This window comes from Cydia pomonella, chromosome 3, assembly GCF_033807575.1.
Source record: "Cydia pomonella isolate Wapato2018A chromosome 3, ilCydPomo1, whole genome shotgun sequence".
NCBI classification, from domain to species: Eukaryota; Metazoa; Arthropoda; class Insecta; order Lepidoptera; family Tortricidae; genus Cydia; species Cydia pomonella.
Window position 1 is genome coordinate 21,256,161 of NC_084705.1, and position 21,325 is coordinate 21,277,485.

The 21,325-nt window shown below is 34.0% G+C and overlaps 2 protein-coding genes across 2 annotated transcripts; one reads left to right on the forward strand and one right to left on the reverse strand.

Annotated features, from left to right (window-relative positions):
• Positions 1-2,470: 2,470 nt before the first annotated feature.
• Positions 2,471-6,022, forward strand: LOC133516281 (cytochrome P450 6B5-like). Its single transcript, XM_061849120.1, has one exon. It carries the CDS (start codon positions 3,233-3,235, stop codon positions 4,748-4,750), a length of 1,518 nt encoding a protein of 505 aa, XP_061705104.1. The 5' UTR covers positions 2,471-3,232; the 3' UTR covers positions 4,751-6,022.
• Positions 6,023-18,301: 12,279 nt separating this feature from the next.
• On the reverse strand, positions 18,302-20,045 carry LOC133516282 (uncharacterized). The gene has a single exon (XM_061849121.1). It carries the CDS (start codon positions 18,946-18,948, stop codon positions 18,355-18,357), a length of 594 nt encoding a protein of 197 aa, XP_061705105.1. The 5' UTR covers positions 18,949-20,045; the 3' UTR covers positions 18,302-18,354.
• Between the last annotated feature and the right edge of the window lie 1,280 nt (positions 20,046-21,325).

The following is a 21,325-nucleotide window of genomic DNA, read 5'->3' on the forward strand; positions in this document are numbered from 1 at the left end:
AAATTGTGCTTACGTATTGTTACAAGACGAATACGATGCCGTTAAAAACGAAAAATGGCATTTTTGCGTATACGCCCCTTTGGCCTGAAGCCCTCGATATCTTATACCTTTAAACGAGCAATTCTTGTATATATATTTATATATATATATTTCTGTGATCTCGGAAACGGCTCTAACGATTTCGCTGAAATTTGGTATATGGGGGTTTTTGGGGGTATACAATCGATCTAGATTAGTCTTATGTTTGGGAAAACGCGTGTTTTCGAGTTTTCATGCGTTTTTCTTTCGACGCAGAATATGGTCGCTAATTTCGTGTTCACGGCCACTGCCCGTCTGGTCCAGCAGGTTAAGACGCGGACTGCTAAACGAGTGTTACGGGTTCGAATCTCGCCCGGTGACTAACTTTTGTTTTTTTTTTATATGTTCAAGTTTATATATAATTTTTATTGCTTTAGACAAGTTTAATTTAGTAAAAAAATGTAGTTAAGATTATCACCTATAGACCACCATATTACAATAAATAGTTATAACCGAGCAAAGCTCGGCCGCCCAGGTACTTATATATAAAGGGCAATACTATAAAAACAAACAAATAACAAAATAAAGAATTAGGTAGGTTAAGACTTGGGAAACCTATTAATACTCGTACATTTTTTAATTTACCAAATGCCCCAGATGTATACTCGTAGGTCTATAATAAATCTGAATTGTTGATCAATTTGAGATAAGATAAGATAATATGCATTTTATTGATAAAATTGTACATACACGTCAATACAATGTGGATTCTTATCCATATTATACAATCTCAACCATATTATTATAAATACATTTATGTGACATTCCATTGTTAAATTTGTTTTCATAGATCTATTAGTTACACTTTTAATTATAATTAATATAGTTATTATGTTTATTAGTTTTTATTCCCAGTTTATTATCTATAGTCAAAATATCCCAATAACAATATTCTTTCTCATTTTATTGAAAAATAAATTGTTTGACAACTATACACATAAACGCAATATTTCAGGGTCAAAATGGCAATTTCCTTGATCTTCCATACATTTAGGACAAACTTATATATATATCTTTAAACCAATTTCGCCATCTATTTGCAAAAGCACATGAATCTATTCTAACTAACATAAATATTGTATCAAAACTTATAAACTAAACTAAATTATAACCTTCGAATTATCTATAGTTAAATACATAAAATCGGCATTTGACCCGTCAACACGTATGTAGTCTTATCAGTATGTTATATTTAAAACTATCTCTATTATCTGTATTTAAAACACACAAACAATTCCATTAAATACAAGGCCAAATTTTGTTATAAGTGAAGACAGGGGTTCTGGAAAAATAAACGAAATCCTTATTTTAATAGATATTGAAGATATTTCGAAGCACTTAAATAATAGAGTCTGCATGAAAATGATACTAATCCAACAGAACTACTGATTTGAATAAGCGAGTAAGTAGGTAGTTTTATCTTTGAAGTCCAATAATCGATTTAGTGAAAATCCTTCATTAAGCCGGATCCGTCAGGCTTAATTGCTTGGAGGAGAGCCAGCGCCTTGCACAACTGAGCCTGGCTTAAAAAACGCCAGCTAAATAATAAATACACTAACAAGTTCCCACTACAATTCGGTAGAGTTACCAAATTATGGTTAATGGGGTAATCATTATTATCTAACCCCCTTATTCATAAACGTGTACTAAAGTTACGATGCCGCTAATCATCGTTCGTCCCTTTCTGACGTATCGGTATGATGGAAAGGGACAAACGATCGAAACACGTTTACGAATAAGGGGGTAAGGGTATACACGTGTCATACAAAAAAAGGTAGAAAATTTATTTTTGGATTGTAAATTTCTGAACCATTTATTTCCATTAATCGTTAAGTTACATGTCAATTTAATTATATCTGGATAGATCAGAGAAGGTTTTTTATACTTCTTGTGCATAAGGACCTCCCTCTTTGGTGGAAAGACTCATATTTACATTACGTCTATATCTATATCCTATATATAAGAGAATTTGGAAACTAACATGGTATCTACATAGATAAAGATTCGTGTAGAATTTTTTATTGTTTGCTTTGTGATAACTATAGTTTGATACTACTTATAGTACTTATTGTACACTCTGTGTAAAAACGGGAAATGTCGACAAATCCCGAGATGTGCCGAATTCCAAATTAATTGTAATCGAAATGTACACCCAGCTGCAAAAGTACATACCCACTTTACAAATGAATTCCATTCATAAGTTGGGTATGCACTTTTTAGCTTATTAGAAAAGTCAGATTCTAGAGTAGCGGATTAGATTATACGTCAAAAATATTTGAGTGAATCAAATTTTTCTTATCTCTCCTTGCCATGGTTACGGTCACCAGGATCACTCTAAATCACTGGTTTTATGGTATTTAAAATAATCAAACATACATTTCTATGGCAGTCAGAAGTTCTTTCCATAATGGGTCATCGGTCAAATTTAAACAAACTATGCTACTGTTGTCGCCTGGCTGACGGGGCAGATTAAAAAAAAAAGAAGGTCGACCCATCTAATACATTCTCTAAAATCTTAAGAAAAGAAGATAAGTGTGCATTTATATTTAGAACAATAAGTTAGACTTTGGCAGGTACTTTTGGCGCATTGTTTCCTCTGCAAGGTACTACTGATTATGACTTACCTATAAAAATTGTTGACAATTACCTTAGTTTTTTCTTTTCGTAGGTAAGCCAATCAAATTTTAGACTGACACTAATCTATCCACAATATTTAAAATTCAATCAAGAATTTTGTTTATAAATAATATATTACTTTTATATAATTGTATGCTATACATTAAACAAGCGATTTCCTCTCAGATAGGCCTAAAATTTAGACAAATATTAAATTGGAAACGTAATTTTTGGTAACTCCAGAGACATTTTTGGTAACGCCAGAGATGTGAAAAGTGGTCGGTCTAACAGTTGATTCGCCCAGGTATTCTGTAACGACTTTTCATAAACCAAGTCGTTCACAAATCTTGTGTTTATTTGAGTACGGAACACTAATTGCACGTGTCTCTGCTTAACCTTGACCAAAAATTATGTTAAATCAGAATCACGTTTATGTTGCATAACGAGTGCTTTTAAAAAGATATCATGAACATCAGAGAATAAATTACAACATTCGTTTAGTATGTTCATAGTCACATTTGGGAACAGTTGGTAAACAATGACTACGGCGTATCTTCTGCTAGGCTTGGCCACTGTGGCCTACTGTTTTTATCTTTATTTTACAAGAACTTTTAACTATTGGCGCAGTCGATACGTCGCGGGTCCTACGCCTGTTCCAATATTCGGGAATTTGAAGGAATCTACATTGCGTCGTGAAAATATCGCGATTGTTTTCAAAAACATTTACGAAGCCTATCCTAATGAAAAAGTGGTCGGAGTATATAGAATGACAACCCCAGATTTACTGATTCGAGACCCGGATATTGTGAAACAAGTGATGATCAAGGATTTTGATATTTTTCCTGATCGTGGAATAGAATATGACAAAGATGGACTGGGTGCTAATCTATTTCATGCCAACGGGAACACCTGGAGGATTTTAAGGAATAAATTAACGCCCATTTTTACTTCAGGTAAATTAAAAAATATGCTTCACTTGATTATCGATAGAAGTGACAATTTTATAAAGTACATGGAAAATCTAACTGAAACACAAACTGAACAAGAAGTCTTCCAACTTGCGCAAAAGTTTACGATTACAGCCATATCGGCTTGCGCCTTCGGCCTGGATATAGACATAATGAAGCAAGACAATGTGATGGAGAAGTTGGTGAAATTCGATAAGAGAATATTTACTACTAATTATGCAGCAGAATTAGATATGATGTATCCTGGAATAGTGAGCAAACTAGGAAGTTCTTTATTCCCTACCGATGTAAGAGAATTTTTCCATAGTCTAGTCAAACAAGTAGTTTCTGTAAGAAACGGAGAAGCAACAAATAGACAGGATTTTATGGATTTAATTTTGGAATTAAGGCAAGCAAAGCAAGTGGAAGAGGTTCCGATTACGGAAAAAGAAGAAAAAAAATCTATTGAAATAACAGAAGGGTTGATGGCTGCCCAGGCTTTTGTATTCTATGCGGCAGGCTACGAAACTAGTGCAACTACTTTGGGGTTTATGTTTATGCAACTTGCATTAAATCCCGCGGTTCAGGAAAAAGTAGCCATTGAAATTAAAGAAGTGCTGAAGCGGCATTATGATAAAATAACTTATGAGGCGTTGCAAGAAATGACTTACTTAGAAAGAGTTTTTGATGAGACCCTTCGTCTGTTCCCTGTAGTGGACCCCCTTTTCAGAAAAGTGGGTGCGGATTACAAGATTCCTGGCACCGACGTGGAATTGAAGAAGGGTCAAACTATTCTTGTTTCTGCCAGTGGAATACATCACGATGAAAAATATTGGCCTAATCCATCAAAATTTGATCCTGATAGGTTTACTCCCGAAAAGTCAGCTAGTAGACATTCGGCCGTGTATTTGCCTTTCGGGATCGGCCGCAGACAATGCATAGGAATGCGGTTTGCGAAGGTGCAGAGCCGCGTGTGCGCGGTGCGGCTGCTGCAGCGCTTCCGGCTGGAGCCCACGAAGGACACGCCCAGGGAAATCCGGTATAACCCTAACCGCATACTGCTGACCATACTTGGAGGGTGCAAAATGAATATATTGCCTAGAGAGTAGGATAACTTAAAAATCGTAGTAATTAGATAACATTGGAGAGAGCTACGAATTTGATTACAAGTACCTAGATTTTTCTTTTTGTTCTGAATGCTAATAGGAACTTACATTCCGATAGTAAAATGATGTTAATTTGTTATCTTTCACGAGTGTATTGCGCTCGTACTTATTTGTATTGTGCAAGTAAATGACATAGTAATGTAAAATCGAATTGGCCTCCAGATAATTATTTGAATATATAAATAAAAATTGACTGACTGATTTTGGTTTAATTTTAATTGTAAAATGAATTACCTATGTTCTTATTTTCATTAAAAATAAGCCCACAGTAAGCTCAATATTGAAGGCGTGTGTTATGGGTACTTGGACAACGATATATAATATATAAAAATTTAAATACATAGAAAACACCTGTAATTATAACACTATTCAATGTCGGTTGGGAATAAAATATTACAATGTTTTTACTTCTCCCAACCGTGAAATTTAAGCAAGTTCATCGATGAATTGAATGATCAATAAGTTCAATGTATCTCGCTTACTCGTATTTCTCAGTGAGCAGCTAGCATGATACATTGAACTTCATTCTTTGAACTTTTTTCATAACTCGATTGCTGTGAAGGATCTTACATGCACGAAATCTACATATTTGGGTTGGCCTTCGTCTCTAAGAACTGGTGAGATATTTTAATTATAAACTAATTAACACAAGAGTAAAGACACGAAAACCAGGTTTTTGGCCTAATACTAGATTCCTACCGGATTTCCTAAGTTGAGGGAGATGAGCACATTATCCTTATCTTATGTAACAAAGAAAACCGGCCAGGTGCGTGTCGGATCACGCGTATAGAATAGAATAGAATTTTTCATTCGTAAACACACAAACAGTCAATAGGCATACATAAAATGTGTTCGTAAAACATGCATATGGAGTGTTCTCTACCTTTATACGATAATACAGTAACTTTATACATTAGCGTTTGCGTCAAATCCGGTAGTTCAGATTTTTTGCAGACTTGTTTATGAAGCTCAAATAAAAAAAACCGAAATTTTCGTGTTTTTTTTTCGTTTTTGACCAAGTTGCGACGCTCGAGGTCACAAACTTGGATTATTCATTGAGCCAACATCAGAAACAATTATTTTAATAATTATTATTTGTTTTTAATTTATTGTGTACACTTAACAGAAATCGTACAATATCATGAAACATACAATTGCATATCATGGCTTGGAATCTAGCACGAGGTCCAAAACAAGTGTACACAGCATGCTTTACAAGTAGGGAATGCAAAAACCGGAGGTTTTTCAAAACCGGTTTTTTCTTCGGTTTTACAAAAAAAACCGAAACCGGTTAAAACCGGTTTCGGTTTTTAGGACCAGCAATTCTTAAATTCCTCGCCATGAAATAAAGAAAAGATTGCTTCACGCGTAAAAACGAATGCTAGTATAGTATATACACGATTTTATCACGAAATTAAAGACAGAATATCTGACTATTTTATTGTATTGTATGGGAATTGTCAAATGACTTAATGTTATTTGTAACTAGGAATAGGAACAAACCAATTTTATTAAATTTTTTTTTGTTTGTTGGTTAGACACCGATGGGATAGGTCATTTTTTCTTAAATATATGACGATATCAATTTATAATTCAATGTTATTTGTCTTAAATCAAATGGCCCAATCCGAAATCTTGCTCTAAGTTTTTCGCTGTCTTCTAGTATATATTCAAGTAGTTAATTCGTTTACTGTTACTACCTTCCTTTATAAAATATTTGCTAAGTTATTATGGATTTGTAAAGTAGGAAATAAATAAAACAAGCTTTGTTTTTACTCCATAATCAACTTTAATTAGTATTTGTTCTATTAATCTCAAAAAAAGGTTGTCGGTAAGTCGTTATCACCGAACCAACAAAAGACTCTAGTCACACCCACTTTTTTCCGAAACTATAAGAGCTACACTGTTCAAAATTGGTAAGTAGATGTATTCTATGAACCGTATTAAGATGTTTACACAAAAATAGAAAAAAAAAACGATACATTTTGGGGGTTCCCCATACTTGGAACTGAAACTCAAAAAATCTTTTTTCACCAAACCCATACGTGTGGGGTATCTATGGATAGGTCTTTAAAAATGATATTGAGGTTTCTAATATCATTTTTTTCTAAACAGAATAGTTTGCGCGCGAGACACTTCCAAAGTGAAAAAATGTGTCTCCCCCCCCTGTAACGTCTAAAATAACAGAATGAAAAATCTAAAAAAAATATATAATATACATTACCATACAAACTTCCACCGAAAATTGGTTTGAACGAAATCTAGTAAGTAGTTTTTTTTAATAAGTCATAAAATTAAAAAAAAAAAATTTTCTTCTTCATCAAACCCATACGTGTGGGGTATTTATGGATAGGTCTTCAAAAATCATATTTAGGTTCCTAATATCATTTTTTTCTAAACTGAATAGTTTGCGCGAGAGACACTTCCAAAGTAAAAAAATGTGTGTCCCCCCCCCCCTGTAACTTCTAAAATAACAGAATGAAAAATCCAAAAAAAAAGATATGATATACATTACCATGCAAACTTCCACCAAAAATTGGTTTGAACGAGATCTAGTAAGTAGTTTTTTTTAATACGTCATAAATGGTACGGAACCCTTCATGGGCGAGTCCGACTCGCACTTGGCCGCTTTTATTAAAAAGTACTACTATACAATTCGTACACCAGCACGGATGTCCTGCCACTGCCAGTACTTTATATTATTTAAATCTTTCGTATTTTTGTATTTTGTACCGTAAAAAATCATTTAGCGTTACAAACGATCAAACTAACACAAGACCACATTATTTGATTTGATGTCGATTCAACCGGTTTAGGACCGATTTATACCCTTATAATGAATAAAACATGCAACTTAGGTAAATAAAAAAAACCGAATAAAACCGAAACCGGTTTTTTCCAATTCTAAAAACCCGGTTTTGGGTTTCCGTCAAAAAAAACCTATTTACATTCCCTATTTACAAGTAAGCGCAAATGTTACAAATTAATTGAGCACCATATCAACAAATAAAATAACTATCTAAACATTACACTATAACAGAGTAATATACTTTAAACTTTACATTATTAAGATTTAACATCGCAAGTCTGCAAAAAATCAGAATTACCGGATTTGATGCAAACGCACCCCATTACAAAAGGCGAAGTAAAATACAAATACACGATTCAAAATACAAATTTTGCCATTGCCATTTTGGAAAACACTTATTAATGGCTCAACTGATCATGTTCAAACCGATCGTGGCAAGTATTCATTAAGCTTTATTTTCTGTTGTTAAGTCTGTCTGTCATTCAGTTTTTTTTAAATACATATTTTTAATTTTCATTAGTTAGAGACGAGGAAAAATTATTTAGGAGTTTTGGATTTTTTAAACTTTTAGTTACAAATATTTTCTGTTCTTTATGTAAAGGTAATATCAATACACAGTAACGGTGCATGGGCTATCAGTTTAGTTCGTTCGCAGTCTTGCCAAATTACCCAACCTCACGACGGATAATGAATATTTGATACAACCGCTGTATCGGAGGCTCATCGCTAGCAGGTATTCGGTTTGGATGAGGCATTCAACTATTTTGTAAACTCCATACAACGGACCGATTTGAAGAATGATTAAGATACGTTTAAGATCTTTAAAAGATCGATAGCTAAATGACATGTCACTTCACGTTTATTTCGATTCCCCTGTGATCCCAATAAGATCTATCTACGACATTTCTAACGTCAAAGTGACATTGGTTGCCCGAATCGAGCTACTTCTGTCAATTATACGACATAAAAACGATATCTAAATGAGAACCTATCTAAACCAGAACTTATCGGGCTTCGAATCGGGCCGTGAGACAAATATCCAAGTGCTCGTTACTGTCGCAGTAGGTATATGTGTTATCTACCCAAATTCATACGCCTACCGGCAAAACATAGAGATCGTAATATGTTTTATTTTTTTGTAAAACCAATACTACCCATCTGCCATTAACCAATGCACACGTGGTTCATATGACGTTTTTTGCACTTGCAAGGAAATAAAAACTTTATTTATTGTATTAACTAAATAAATATAAATTTTATTTGTTAAAACAGTAAAAGTACAATTAAAAAGTGTTAACCGGATTATCATTGGACCCCAAAAGTTGCATAATTATAATGAAACAGGCTAGAATTATAAGCCTAAAAGCGGTTTAATATACAAAGCAATGAGAGAAGTGTTGAAAAAGTTAGGTAATTTGCTGTTTTCTTTATGAGTATTTTGTGTGATCTTTGTTCTTCAGTTCCTTTGTCATAAATTAAATATTTATTATTTTTATTTCAAATAACGCAATATTATTCTTGTAACTAATAAAAGTAATAAAAGAAAAAGTTATTAGTTACGTAGTTCAAGGTAACTTTATTAGAATCATTCCTTTGAGACAAAATTGCCTTTTTAAACCGGAGATGTGGTCACACTGGTGTTAAGAGAAGTAATATCTGTGACTGCTCGTGGCATTGCTAGACAGGCAGCGATTGTTGTACCTAAAGTGAGGTTAAGACTAGCAAGAACTTGCATGCAATTTTCATTACATTGCGGTATCTGAACAAACTTTTGAATGTAGTTTACCTTACTAGTCGGCAATGTAACGTAAATTGCATGCAAGTTCTTGGTGGTTTACAGCATGAGTGAGGCGGGTAACGTAGTTTAGCAGTCGTGTCATTGACCTACTTAATGCGTAAATGTTACTGCAACCGGTAGAGTGCATCATTAGCCTAATGACGCCTCTCGGGGTGACATACATCATTAACCTGGCCCATTGCGTAGCGTGACGGCTGCTCCCGGTTGGTTTACGGGTTGGAACCACACCATACAGTTTGCAGAAAAAATGCCTACATGGATTAACAGACTACCAACCTAAGAATCTTGCCGCACCTATTCTTGTAATTAACACGAAAGCGGAGACCCGTGCGTTTCGTGCGTCGTTTTTCATAGAAACATAGTGCTCATTTTATACATTCTATAAATATTTCGACACACTTTCTTGTATATCAATCACTACACTTGATTTTTTTCGAATTTATTATTATTAAGTATAAGAGTTAGGAGCATTAAAAATTGTACGCCATCTGTTTTTGTTCCTAATTTTTACAATACCTAATCAAAAAATCTAAAAAAGTCAAACGCTGTAAACAATATACATCATAATTTGATATTTTCCATAACCTTAATATTCAAAGAGGTAAATGGGGCTACGGTTGTATGGAGAAGTGGCCGGGCTGTCCCCTTTCCTCTTAAACCGGACTCCTTTAGAATAATATTAGGAAAATTATCACGTGTATCGGCCCGATTCGAAGAATGATTAAGACACGTTTAAGATCTAGGAAAGGTCATTAAAAGATCGATAACTAAACGACATGTCATAATTGACGTTTATTTCGATCCCAATAAGATCTATCTACGATATTTCTAACGTCAAAGTGACATTGGTTGCTCGAATCGAGCTGCTTCTGTCAAATATACGACATACAAGCGATATCTAAATGAGAACTTATCTAAACCAGAACTTATCGTTATCGTATCTCATTCATCGAATCCAGCCCTATATTTCTATAGCTTATTAGCAGCGTAGCATGTAACTAAATTGAAAAAATCGTGTTAGATTTTTAAGCAAAACTAATAGCGACTCTGGCCGCTTATAGGCCGTTTTTGTGGTTAAAAAAAAGTCTATTATGTCGGACGGATAACCACGGAACCCTACACAGAGCATGGCCCGACATGCCCTTGGCCGGTATTTTCTTTTTTTGGTACGAAGCCCTAAAACAAACGTTGAAAAGAACAACAACCGTAATTAAAGTGGGTTTCACTCATGCTCATAATGCAAGCATTTCACGATGTATTATATTGCCACATCCTCCATCAACTGTACATTTATGGCTTAAAAATAAATGTTTGCTTTACGTAAGTAATTATTTTGGACATGTGCCAAATAATATCGCAATCCGCGGCCCGGTATTTGGCAGTGCTACATTATTACGATCTTCGGGTGAAATGGAAAACGATTCACCCTAATTGGTTTCATGTTGGGGTTAACTTCGAATCTTCGAATACCTACGAAGTTTTAGCCCTTTTGAAAATGAAATAATGTTTTTGATTGAGCTTGAAGAATAAATTAAATTTTAATTAAACGATTTGGAAGCTAACTTATTTTTTCTAGGTTTTTTTGTCTGTGCGCGTTTGTTTTTATTCTGTAGATTCAAACTCGCTAAACTTTAAACACTTTTTTATTTTTATTTTTCCAAATTTTAAGCGTAACGTACATACAAATATCCGTTCCGAATAATCGAGTATTTGTCTGGAATGAAATTTCTTTATTTGCTTTATTTTTCTTATAAGTAAGGTCAAAAGCACCAACGAATTTCAATAATAAAAACGCCAAAAAAGTTAAGCTTGCTACTTACGTTTAACGACGTTATATTAAAGTTATTTAAACACTATTATCATAGATACCTAGTTACAAAAATATTTATATTGTTACCATGACTGAAAAATTACACTCGTTAGCTGGAATACGTCAGCGACCCTCTAAGCCTAAGCCAGCTGACTCGTCCGTCAGACCCTTCGTAACTCTCCGAGTCTCCCTATCACAATATTGTCTTCTATACCTGCCGGATGCAAAGGCAGCGCGAAGCATGAAGGGCTTTGCAGGTCATTCCAGTTTCAACTGAGTGACGGATTTTTCACAGCATCGTTCTGCATTAACTAGATAAAGAGATGATGTTACTCCTACCTGTGATTAAACTGCTTTGTATAAAACTAAATCAAAAAGGTGATGGCGGGACGACTTGAACGCATTCTACCCGAAATGGTGGGAAAATGCCAACAACGGTCGAGTGGAGAAAACGAGAGGCCTTCGCCCAGCAACGGGACACTAAGTGTAACTAATGTAATTGTGATTATTTATATTGTAAGTGTAAGTAGTTCATTGCATTGTAGTTCATTGATTATATTTGAAAGAATAGCTGCCTTTGACCAACTCTAAGGGCGAGCAGTGTGTGCTTGCACTCCTAATAGGGAGCATGCATGAACTATAGGCGGCAGCACAGGAGCCGTCAGATTTTTGGCGCGAGGCGTAAATGTGATGTTTATTGTTCCGATGTAGGCCACAAGATGGCAGAACCTACTATGCACAATAAAACACGTGACGTGTAAATGTACATGTTTATTGTTCCGATTCAGGCCACAAGATGGCAGACCCTCCAACGCGCACGGTCCCTATACGAATCCTTTAATTGGATTACGGTATAGCGAGAGAGATGTGCTGCCATCTATCCAACTAAAGAATAACAAATCAAATTATTTTATGAAACATAAAATTGTTTTTTTTTTTTCAATACCTAGTCACAATTAACTAAAATGTTCATATTTTTTAAACTAATATTTTAGGGTGCTATGAAAGCCCGAATCCGACTCATCAGTAATCAAAACATTAATATTGTTTACTCGTAGCACAAACGGATGTGTGCCGTGCGAGATTTACTACTACTGAGCTGTCATGCAAAGAAGTTAATGGGTCATATAGGGATTTAGGCGCTATTTGTCTTTCCTGCACCTACCTAATAGTGAGGGAAAAGTGAACATTAAGCACCCTCTATTTTTACAGGTCAAAGCTTTTCGGTATTGTAATATTTTGCCGTGCCGGTATATTTATAAATTACAGACATTACAGTTTTAAAGGAAACTCGCATATTTTATCTGTAAATAAAAAAAAAATGCTTTAAAGCGCAGCGCAGTGCCTATATACACGTTCACTATCGTAAATAATTTCAGTGACTTTACCCGGGAAGGACATGAGATATTTTTGATCCAATGTATATATATTCAATATTCCAATGCGTTAACGGGTCGAAAAGATCTGTTTGGTATGCTCTTGTTTAATTGTCATTATCCGTGTAATTATGATGATTCGTGCATGTTTCTAAAACAATTTATATATTCTTATATAGTCAAACTAGTTTATCTTTGATTGCAGATCAAATAACAATCTGTCGGATCTTTTAGATCCGATATTCGCACTAAATGTTTACACTGTGGATACTTTTTAATGTAGTAGGTTAGAAATCAAATATCGATATCGAAACTTATTAATATTTGCACACGTCGATTGCCAGGGCTGCTGGTTAATTGAGTGGAAGGGGCTGCACTTTGCAGTACTCGAGGAGTCTGGCCAGTTCATGGGCTATTAAGTACATATAAATATTATTGGTGTAATCTTTCGCTCTACCAATTATGGTCTTTGTAGCAGGTGCATCCTTTTTTATGGGGTCATATTTGTTCTCATTCTTTTCACACATTTACGACAGTTTTCTCGTCAGCTTCATGATCAATAATTCACTTTATCGCTCACTGCAACTAACAACCACCTTTCATCTAGTCCGGCTTCGAGTCACTGGGCATCGGATCTTTTAGACCCGATCTTTGGCACTGGTCGACATCGGGTCGAAAATATCCCATAAGTTTGTTTTTCTGTAAATTACCTACTTATATATTAGATTAAACATTGACCAAACACAGATAGTGCCCTTTTTTTCTTGTGCAAAATCTAAAGATATCTATCCCTACCAGCGTTCGGAACAGCAATTTCTTCCCCGCACCGGAGCGATGTTCTACATCGGATATATTCGTCCCGATGCTGTAATGAACGTGTTAAATGTGTGTGTGTGTTGTAGTGATAGTGAATTTACTTTAATTACTTAATTAACTATTAAATTCTCTTACTATCAGCGTTGATAACGCAACAGCAATTACATATATTGAATTCGGCTATAGTACAGTTTATATTTAACGAGCTTAATACTTACATCATAGTGGAATGTAAAACAGAAAATTGCATTAACGATGGCAATTTCCGACCAAAACAATCTAAACATTCTGAATTTTGGGAACGGGCATAAAATTATATTTCGCTATTGTCTTAACGAGAATAGCCCTTTCAATTGAGGGTCACGAGTGGCAATAACCGCGCTAACTTTACTAGTGGAACCAACAATAAGTAAGGCTATATTCCCCGGGGAATGACGTCACAAATCCGGCGGGACAGGCATAATCGTAAAGTTTGAGCTCGCCTACAAATTCCTTTCTTAGTTTTGTGAGCCTTATATCAGAGTGGATTATGCTGGCTGAATAATTACATTCTTGGTGTTTTTAAAAAGGACAATTTGGATTTTATCAAACAATACGATTGGCGAGATTGCACGATTGTGTCTTGAATCCCCATTTTATTCTTAAAGCAGTTGGCATTTTAGGCAACGGTCAACTCCACGTTTGCTGATGAATTTTCTGTCAAAGGTTGGGATTGTCGCCGTCGTAGGTCGTGTTGTTTAAAAATCTACACTATAGAGCAATCTAAATTGATCATTCGCTTACAATAACACATATAAGGTGCTGTTTAAATCATTCGGCGAATCGTTTTTGGCGGCCACCCTGTTATAACAACAGCAGCAGTGAGCAGTGAACAATAATGAGCAGTTTTCACTCTTTTTATGAGAATGTGCAAACAAAAACAGTTACGTAAATAAATAGGTTAGTAGTATGATTTGAAATATTACTGAACCTAACCCAAAGGGTGTCATTGTCTTGTTTTGCCGACAAACTTTTCATCTAATATTATTTTGTCGAAAACATTTAGGGTTATTTTGGTTCATCGACCATTCATTTAAATTGAAAAACTTCATAAGTAAAACATAGAAGTACGTATTTTAATCGGTAAAACTAAGCGATATCGCCGTTCCATTGTTTCACGGATTGTTTTAATATACGTAAGTAATTTGTAACTAAAAACAACATTCTAATTAAAAATAGGCAAGTAAGTATAACGACACTGATTGACTAGCTGATTATTATTTCACGGATTTGCAAAGTAATATATTTTTGATTTAATTACTATGGATTTCCGCAAAGTAACGCCTGATATTATTAATTACATACAATATACATATTTTCAGGAAATAATCCACCTACTAAATAATTTACCCACCAACTAAAAATTACTTGTATGGAATGTTTTACGAAATGAATTGTCAATGTTATGAAGAAGTTTGAAACCTTGTCGATGAAGTGATATTCGATTAAATATGAGTCGGTGGTGCAAGAGTAGGCAAACCAACTCAAAGCTATAATCCGACTAACGACTAATCTGCTTAAAGGTAGGTCCACCCTTAACTTATTCATTTCAATAGACATTACAAATACAGGATGTAATCTCTTTGGTCGGCAAACAGGGCCTTTATGTGGAGACAATCGGGCAAGTCAATTTCACGCCGTACCGGCCATAAAGATCCGGATACACCTGCCCGGATCAAACGATGAACCTTGAACAACCTCGATCGCCACAAATTGACTGCCACAAAATATTGTATTGAAATTGCAAATAAGAGTAAGATAAAGGTTTACTTTACCCTGTTTGTATAGGACGAATTATGCCCGAGAATTTTTCGATAATAAGCTTTTGATGTCCTATTGATTGATTGGGGGTAATTAAAACATTTTTCTTACAGGGAAATGTAATTAAGTATTATAATTGTATTTCCCTGTAATTAGCAATAACATTTGTTTAGAGAAAATAATAATCATCTTTTCCGGTCAAACAAAGGCACAATGGGTGGTCCTCATTTCGACGAAGTTCTATTTTTCTACAGGGCACCCGCTTAATATAATATCATATCACTAATGTAATTTTTTTAAATACATTTTAGGGGTCGCTACCGCACTTTGAAAGTTTGGAGTCTACATACAAGATGATCCTTTTTTCTCTTATTTTTCGATTTTTCATTGTGGACCGAACCCTACTTTATTCAATATAAAATCCTGACATTAACATCAATTTACATATTTGAAATTAGTAAGTTCGTCAGAAAATATCCATTTTATTTCCAAAATTGGCCGACCGTCCTCGACGATATGAAAGTTGATACAAGCATAATCTGGCGCCACCCGAACGTTGAGAACTACAACTACACAAAAATGATGGTCATCAAAATATACAATAAACTCAGCGACAACATAAAACTTCAGACATCAGAAAATCAATTCAATAAACTTTTGAAGAACTTATTAGTTAACAAGTGTTTCTATAAGTTGAATGGTTTCTTGGAAGATAAAAATGATCACGAATGTTATTAGTCGTTATTATGACTCATAATATTACTTTAAGTAATTTTTTCTTAACCAATATTAATAAACATTGTGACATAACATTATTTGATCTTAACATAAATATTAAGATTAATATTATATACCCTGCAATTTAATTGGAGATCAATCGTTAATTATCAATAATATATCTTAGATATTAATCCGTTGCTATAAAATTACAATTACCTAACCATTATTATATTATAAGACCTAATTTTTTTATATTTTTTACATTAATATTGTATTACAACCTAGCATAATTTACATTTAAGACTATTGTTGTGCCCTATCAGGGTCCATGTGAAACTTACTATTACTAGTTATGTAGCACCTAATGTAACAACCATGGATGCAATAAATGAATGAATTGTGAATTATGAACGTCAATTCAAAGTATGTAAAAAAAATTAGCGGCGTTATTTTATGTTAAGTTGCCATTAAAACACCCTGACTCACCGTCCCACAACGAAAAAAAAAAATACATTATGTAGGTACATTTAAAAATTAAATATATGTATATATACAAAAATATGTTTCAAAAGTCTGAAAAAATATTACATTGTTTTCTACAGAGACCTCGTGCTTCGTAGACAGATTTAAAGACATCATTTTTATTTACTTTTCCTTTCCAGTGCTATCCGTACCAAATACAAAAAAAGTCCATTTATCATGCATTGTGGGCTACATCGTCGAAGTAATAACAAATTGCAGTCCACTGTGTCGGGGCAATAAAGCAAGAACTGGAGTTAAAGTTTTAATGAGCCACGAGTCCTGAGAGGAGGGTTGACGCGTTGAACTTTAAACTTCTTTCCTTCGACAGAGTCATGTGCGGCCCGCAATCTCGACTAATTTAAGGTGTACTTCAAACGGGCTTTATAACGTTTTAGGTTATCCAAAAGTTTTTTTGGAGAAGAGCCTAAAAGAATCTTAGTAAGCCTTTTAATAGTTGGACATTTCTGTTACAACTTTTGATTCCTATATCCCTCTTATTATTTGTGTTGTTGCTGTTCACTAGGATTAATTATATTAATGTAAAGGCGACGTTCCGATTTGAACTTCTGCTGCATTACTGTTGCAGCGTCGTTGTTAACGCTGCTTGTGTCAGTAAATTTTCATTTCGTCACTCAATTTATCAAGGTAAGTGACAGATACAGTGGCGGAAACAATGACGCTGCAATAATATTGCAGCTGCAGTTGATATCCGAAGTTTACCTTTACTACGATGCAGTAATTTGTTTTTATAAATTGTAAAGCGTCTTGAAGTACATAATTATAATAAACAAAAAAATCAAACAAAATCAAATTCATTTTAAAAAAAAAAAAATCATGTATTAAATAACATTTATTAGTTACGAAAATATTTAATATACATAGCGGCAAAAGAAAAACTATCATATTGCTATTTTTTTTTTGGAAACATTCGAAAATTCGTGAAATTAGACTGCAGTGGCATATGGCAACAGGCAGCTACGAGCTACGTTAGCACAATGCGGATTAGAGATTTTACCCATACCAATTACCTAATGTATGTTACAAAGATTGAATTTCTTATTTGAAAACACTCAAAAGTGAGTCTTACTAACTATAAAACCTAGATCAATCGATGTTTCGCCCTCGTTAGCTTCTGGTGTGAAAATTAATTTGAATCATTACTTTACAAGTTAGTACCCACCGGGCTACCGTAAAAAGTCGAGCAAATTGATTATTGTAAAAATGTAGCCTAGCTTGAATGAATAGTCGTTTTATACTTCCCTATATTGTAAATTGCATCGGAATCGCTAAAGCCGTGTTTGAGAGATTACCAAATAGATTATTAAGCAAATGCACCCGAAAAAATATGATAGATTATTTGCCGCTCCTGTAGGTGCACCAGAGATTCACAAAGTTCACTTTAAATTTCATGTTATTTTAAGCCCCAATCCTCTCATTGGGGACTCCCTCTGGTCGCATAACAACTTATGCCATATTTTTAATTGTCATAACCCTTTATGCATAAAATTGTAAGTCATAAAAATCTTCAGTCAGAATTATTCCTGAGCATAACTGGGTTTTTGTCATAAATGAGTTATGTCATAATTTTTATAGTCATAAATTTAATTTGCATAATTTTTTTGGTTAGGTTCGTTAGGTATGCACAAAAAATATATGACAACTGCTATGTATGTCATCAAATATTATGGCTAAAAATGTATGACACAGTATAATATGACTTTTCATTTGTATGCGCAATGATGATTATGTTATGACACAAGTTGTTATGCGTATCAAAGGTATGACTTAAACTTTTATGCAACCCAATATGGACTGAATGGTTTCTAAGCGATATATTGACCCGTAACTTTAGCATGCTTTATTATTTTATGTACTTATACTATTTTTTACATTTATTCAAAATATTGCTCTGCAGTAGCCTAGCCTGTCCCTCCTGTATCCGATCGGACATTGGTGCGGTATGGCCATAATAAACCTTGAATTTTCGGGATCAATGCAGTTTCCTTTTTCATCACTCACCGAGTGCTCGGGACACACGGTCCTTTTATCGATATCAAAGTATTCCGTCGCGTTTTCTAAACGTCCATGATACTTCGGTTCGACTTTTTCTACTTCTTTCTTTGGGTCCATTATTTCATCAACCTTAATTTCTTCTTCATTTTTCCCATTATTATGTGCTATGTTGTTAACTTTGTAAAACAACTTGCCATACAGTGCAATAATCTTGCTCACAAACTTTGTGACGACATCTGGATTGTCTTCCAGTCCGGATTCAGGTTGTTTGTTGAACAGTATTTTTATCTTGTTCACCAACACATTTGCGAAAATCTCGTTCCACATCAAGGCTTTTTCCGTCGAATTGTTTTGTTGTAAACTCAGCAATTTTCTTAAAAGTAACTTTTGTTCGCCATTATGTTGTTCCCTCTTCTCGATTGCGAAGTTTTCTGTTACTTTCAGAGTTATTATTAGGATTAAAATAACAACTCGCATTTTTTTGTTATATTATTACAATGGCTGTACCTACACAACTGCTGCTAACTATAGATTCCAGTTGCTAGATATTTATGATAAAGTAACTTGTACAGTCAGGAAAAAATTACCTACAACGAAAAATTTGTAAAAGAATAAGCGCTGGTGGCTTAGCGGTAAGAGCGTGCGAGTTGCAATCCGGAGGTCGCGGGTTCAAACCCCGGCTTGTAACAATGAATTTTTCGGAACATATGTAGTACGAAATATCATTTGATATTTACCAGTCACTTTTCGGTGAAGGAAAACATCGTGAGGAAACCGGACTAAAACCCAATAAGGCCTAGTTTACTCTCCGAGTTGAAATGTCAGATGGCAGTCGTTTTCCTAAAAACTAGTGCCTACGCCAATTCTTCGGATTAGTTGGCAAGCAGAGCCCAGGCCCCCATGAGCCATGGAAAAATGCTGGAATAACACGAGGAAGAAGAAGAAAAATGTTTAGAAGCTAAAGTAATAGAAGCAATTTTAGCATATCTCTATTTGATCGGCTAGAATTCAATAATTTGGATTTTATATTAATTGCGTCTAAACCTAGTGGAAAAAATGTTATTGTAGAATACCTTCTTTATCTCTAGCGAATACGCACGTACAAAACTTCATGAGCAAATCTCATTTTATTTCCGGTGCAATTATTGCACTTTGAATGCAATATAAGTTAAGAGGAAGGAGGACGGCCGATTCTCCATACAAACGTAGTCCCCATTTTACTCTCTGGATATAGACATTTTGGAAATTATTTTTACATAATTTGATGTATACATATTACCTATAGCTATGCCCGTACGTTTGACTTTTTTCGATTTTTGTATTATTATAAAAATTAGGAGCGAAAAACAGATTTCATACAAAATGTTTAATGCTTCTAACTCCTACAACATTAAAAAATCGAAAAAATCAAACGTAGGGGCATAGCTGTGGTTTATATACAACAAATTGTGTGAAAATATTTTAATATCCAGAGAGGAAAATGAGGACTACGTTTGTAATTTTGTATGAAAAGGTGATTTTGCACGGGTCCTCCACTTTCGTCTTAATACTTACAGCAATTATTGTTAACATAGGTGTTAAGAAACGTTAAAAAATGCACTAATTTTTGATCCGGTATTCGTTAGCCCTAATCACTAATATCTGTATTAAAAATCAACTTCTTAGTTTTATATTATATAATTTAAATTAATATATCAATATGTTCTTAAAATTAATTTAATTCAAATTGCATATTTTAAAATTAAATTATATAATATAAGCACAGTGTAAAAAGTATATTAGACATATTGATAAATAATATTATTTCTTAGATTGTGATATAAGACTAGGTATGAAGTTGATTTTTAATACAGATATTATTAATTTAAATTACGAATACAGGATCAAATATGAGTGCATTTTTGAACGTTTCTTAACAATATGTGTATGTTATGAAGCATACTTATAACTGCTAGAATTTTCTTAGTACTAGTATGTTATAGGCAGATACAAAAGTATAAAATTGAAAACGTTAAAAATAAATAACTGCAATTAAGCATTGAATGGTTAAATCATCGATAGTTGAATTAAGCAGTGTTCAAAGTTCGGATACCTTAGTTATTTTAAATATTATATGGTCATTTAACTGTACCGACGACGGTCCGTTACAAATTATTATAATAAAATATATTGTAACAGAAACTATTGATCCTGAACGGAGTGTTTTATTCGCGTCCAACAAATTAGAAACCGTTACCGTTTTCAATAGTTAAAAAAATATACAAAATAAAAAACATACTTGCGATAATAGTATTTTTCATCATCACTGTACTTATGTGTCAACACCACAGACTGATAACGATAAGGAAAGTAAACATTAAATGACGTAAACCAGTGCGTAGCCTATTTTAACACAGATTCTGGTCCAAAACAGTTAGTGTATCGAATCAAAATACATGCAAAATATAATCAAGGTTAATCGATAAATATGGATAAGATATTTTTGCGCGCCCGAACGGTGCAGCTTCTAATTCCGATTGATTATGATTAGTTAGTTATGTTAGTGTGATGTTTATCAGTTGAACCATAATTCAGACAAACAAACGATTGAGCAAAAGAAAAAAATCAGCAGCACGTTTGTATGTCTTAACTCTTAACCTAACTATTTACCTTCAATAAAATAACATATTAGATACAATATACATTATCCAATCAATATTGAAACATGTTGTGATTCCTATTTATATCTTCATATCAATATCACTTGATCAATTACTGTATTGAAAATGTACGGGAATCCAATTTCACGGGCCGGCCCTTTCTATTCCTTTGATTCGAGCAAATATCTCTCTGAATCACTGTGGTCCCTTCTATA

Coding starts and splice junctions, on each gene's coding strand:
- LOC133516282 (XM_061849121.1), bottom strand. CDS start 18,948: ATGCGAGTTGTTATTTTAATCCTAATAATAACTCTGAAAGTAACAGAA.
- LOC133516281 (XM_061849120.1), top strand. CDS start 3,233: ATGACTACGGCGTATCTTCTGCTAGGCTTGGCCACTGTGGCCTACTGT.